The sequence below is a fragment of the Crocuta crocuta genome, unplaced genomic scaffold (assembly GCF_008692635.1).
Source record: "Crocuta crocuta isolate KB4526 unplaced genomic scaffold, BGI_CrCroc_1.0 scaffold1749, whole genome shotgun sequence".
Lineage (NCBI taxonomy): Eukaryota > Metazoa > Chordata > Mammalia > Carnivora > Hyaenidae > Crocuta > Crocuta crocuta.
In genome coordinates, this window is record NW_027528698.1 from 157,876 (window position 1) to 161,422 (window position 3,547).

Genomic DNA, 3,547 nt, shown 5'->3' on the forward strand with positions numbered 1-3,547 from the left:
ATAAGAGCAAATTACTCAATAAACATTGAACTGAGTATCTAAATTTGTAAATTGCTCTCTTTAGCACTAAATTAATCAATTATTATATTTAGCAAGAGATACGCTAAATTCAAATACAGAAAATAAGTCTAATGTAAACAAAATAGAATATTTGTTTCTGTTTCTTAGCTGGCTCCCTGACTGTATCTATATTCTTCAAATATATGGATATTTCAGGAAAAGCTCCCACACAACTAAATAATAATTTTCAAATTTTTTCTGCACCTTTTCTTCCCAAATTAATCCATCCAGGACTGGCTTCATTTCCTTGCTGGTAAATACTACAAAAAGTCCAGTCAATATATCCATCATCATCTCCTTCTGAGCTTCAAATACAGTTAGAAAAATGGAAAAGTTCAAAGCAGTTGGAAAACCATTGAGGTTCTAAAGGATGCCAGTTGAGATCTTCTGGTGAAAAAATCTACTTTCTAAATGTCAACAAGTTAAACTCACTCCCACCTGGAGGCAAGGGTCTTCGAAAAATGAAACATCTTTTCACCGCTTCAATCGGCAGATTTAAAATGCTCCCCATCCACAGTGGTGTAGATGTAGCCCTGAATGGTCAGATATTCAATTGCTTGCTTGATGGCCCTGTCACCCAGGCTGGGAAGCTGGGTCTGGAGCTCCTGTACACTCTTGCCTTCCTGTCGACGACATTCCTGAATCAAACGCAGAACTTCCTTGTGGTGGTATTTGCCATTCTCCTGGACCTCATCCATTTTTGATGGAGCAACAGGCACACTGGGCCTAGAGGCTGTTTGGCGGGCTTTACCCAGCATCATATGTGCATTGACCATTTCCAGAATATGTGTGGTGAACTCGTTCATGTCCTCCAGGACATGGATGTTCAATACCTCAAGGCCTTTCGCTTCCTTAAAATATTTGAGGATCCCAATCACTTTGGCATATACTCGCACTGGAAGAAGAGCTACCCGCTGCTTTGCTTTATTTCTTCCAAGCCACTGGTAGACCTCAATAGGCTTGGTGGTCATATCATCAATTCTGTATATAATGTAGTTGGAAGCCCTCTCTGCCGATCTGATTATCCCCACGATAGAGACGCGGGAAACTTCAGTTCCCCTAATCTTGAAGATATTGTCAATCAGAGCACAAGTAAGCAGCTGGTTTACACAACAAGGTATAATATTCTGAACTCGGACCCTGGATCTTTAGGGAGCTGCGCCATCCTGAGATGGTCGGTAATTGCTTCCTATGGTTCCACCCATAGTAGAGATGCTGCCATAGCTCCCAACCCCATTCTTACTCATTTTAAGGACAGCTTAGGCAGATTAGGAGGTAGGCTTTGGCTCTATTCTGTGAGTTCCTCAGGCGGACTCTGCCTTCTACAGCGAGCTACCACAGAAAGCTTGGGCATATGACAATACAAGCAGCCTCATGCCACCTGTGGAGCCAATCAGCTACCAGAATGCAGCTGCCTCCAACCAATCAGGACCTACCAGCTTCTCAGCTGATTCCTACAATTGTTTGGCGTTCTCTAGTAATTGCTACACTGTATTTTAAAGGCTCCCCGCGAGGGGCACCCAGGCGGCTTAGTCAGTTAAGCGTCCGACTTTTGCTTAGGTCATGATCTCGTGGTTCGTGGGTTCGAGCCCCGCATCGGGCTCTGTGCTGACTGCCAGCTCAGAGCCTGGAGCCTGTTTCAGAGTCTGTGACTCTCTCTCTGACCCTCCCCTGCTTGCACGCGTTCTCTCTCTCTCGCTCTCTCTCGTGCTCTCTCTCTCTCCTAGAACTAAATAAAACATTAAGAAAAAAAAATTTTAAAGGCTCCCCGTGTAATTTCAAGCCTTTCTTGCCATCCTCACAAAAATGTGTTTTTACTACTAGGTACCCCTTCCCTTCATTCCTCCCCTTCCCTTCATTCCTAAACATCACAACTTTTTCTATAGTCACTACTTAAATATTCATTTATTCACTCATATAATTAACCATTCAACAGACATTTCCAGAGCACATAAATGCACTATGGTAAAGAGCTGTAGGTTTAGATGGAGAGGGAGCACAAAAATGGTTACTGTTCTCAAGGAATTCACATCCTTGTTCAAATCATTAAAACCAGAAGCATTCTAGAAGAAATGGCAAGGCAGCTACCTTTGAATGATTATGATATTCAAAAGTCACATCTTACCACTGACATTTTAAGTTTGTTTTATTATAGAATTAAAATTTTCCAGTTATTCTGACAAATGCACTATAGGTAAAAAAAATAAAATAAAATGATATAATATTTCAATTTCTACACTAATTCAAATGAGCTCTAAATTATTTCCAAGGCTCTATTGATGGGTCAGAGAAATACAAAACATGGGCCTCATTATATATTAGGAAATTTATGAATAAAATCAAAATAAAATTTCTGTATACTTTTATGGGATTAATTTCTGAACTTAAGATTGTAATGATTTATATGAGTATATCCCAGAATATTTTCATATTACATCGAAAATCTATTTTTCCTCGTAAAACACTTTATTTTGGTTATAACTAAAGTTTTTTTATGATTAATAAAGAACATCAGTTATTAGTTTCCACCATTGGCAAGGAACATCTTCCTTAAAACTCCTTTGTAGTTAGAAAATAGACTAATGTGTAGAGCTTTGAGTTTATTAATATTTCTATCATTTCTTTTATTGGTTAAAATAATTTAATTTTTGCTATCCCAAATTTCAAAAATATGTGAATAGTTTATCCAAAACTTATATAATATAAACTTATATTTATTTCTCAGGTTAAAAATGAGTAATATCAGAAACAAGATANCATTTTTTAATCTTCCTGTTTAGTTAAAAAAAAAAAAAAACTTGAAGTTAAAATGATATAATGATTGTATTCCTGACAATTATGTACAGTACAAATTGTATGAACCATACCAAAGCAATAAGAATCACCTACCTGACAGGATTGCTGGTTAAAGAAATCCTCAGAGATTCAAGGCAGTTAAGAAGTTTCTCATCTGAAATACCAGATCGTAATTCATGAACATATTCTTGTGAAGACAGGGTGCATTCATGTTTGCTGTTTTTCAGCCCTCCCTATAAAAAAGATACCATTTTAGACAAACAAAATGTTTTTTTAAACTTTTAAAATAAAATAATGCAAATAATATGTAAATATTTTACTGTACAAAAATGTGTGCAGAGTGCAATTCACTTAAAATTCTTGGTCGTAGAACTGACATGGTAAAATCATGTTATGTATATCTCAACACTCTCCTCATTCTCATTAAAAAAAAAATTACACTGCTGGTACTCCTGGTCTGAACAGAATATGGACTTGAAATAAATTGTCACTGACAGGGATGCAATCCAGACAATAGCATTAACATTAGCTGGTGCTCCTAAACCCACAGAATAAACTTTTAGAAATCATCTTATTAGTTTTCCTAGTTAATATGCTTATATTTTATTTCACAAAATACAGTGAACAAAATTTAATACAAAACGTTATACATCACCCAATTTTTTTCAAATATATCAAAGAATTATCCTTC

At 36.6% G+C, this 3,547-nt stretch overlaps 2 protein-coding genes across 2 annotated transcripts in view; both read right to left on the reverse strand.

The window, feature by feature from the left end:
- LOC144224336 (protein diaphanous homolog 2-like) overlaps positions 1 to 3,089 on the reverse strand; it is a gene marked incomplete at both ends in the record, with an annotated part of 77,857 nt that extends 74,768 nt beyond the window's left edge. The window contains one exon of the mRNA XM_077755261.1: positions 2,950 to 3,089. Within this exon, the coding sequence (XP_077611387.1) occupies positions 2,950 to 3,089 (140 nt within the window). The remainder of the gene's footprint in view (positions 1 to 2,949) is intronic.
- Positions 267 to 1,066, reverse strand: RPA4 (replication protein A4). The gene has a single exon (XM_077755263.1). It carries the CDS (start codon positions 1,029 to 1,031, stop codon positions 543 to 545), a length of 489 nt encoding a protein of 162 aa, XP_077611389.1. The 5' UTR covers positions 1,032 to 1,066; the 3' UTR covers positions 267 to 542.
- Positions 3,090 to 3,547: the final 458 nt, after the last annotated feature.

Coding starts and splice junctions, on each gene's coding strand:
- RPA4 (XM_077755263.1), bottom strand. CDS start 1,031: ATGACCACCAAGCCTATTGAGGTCTACCAGTGGCTTGGAAGAAATAAA.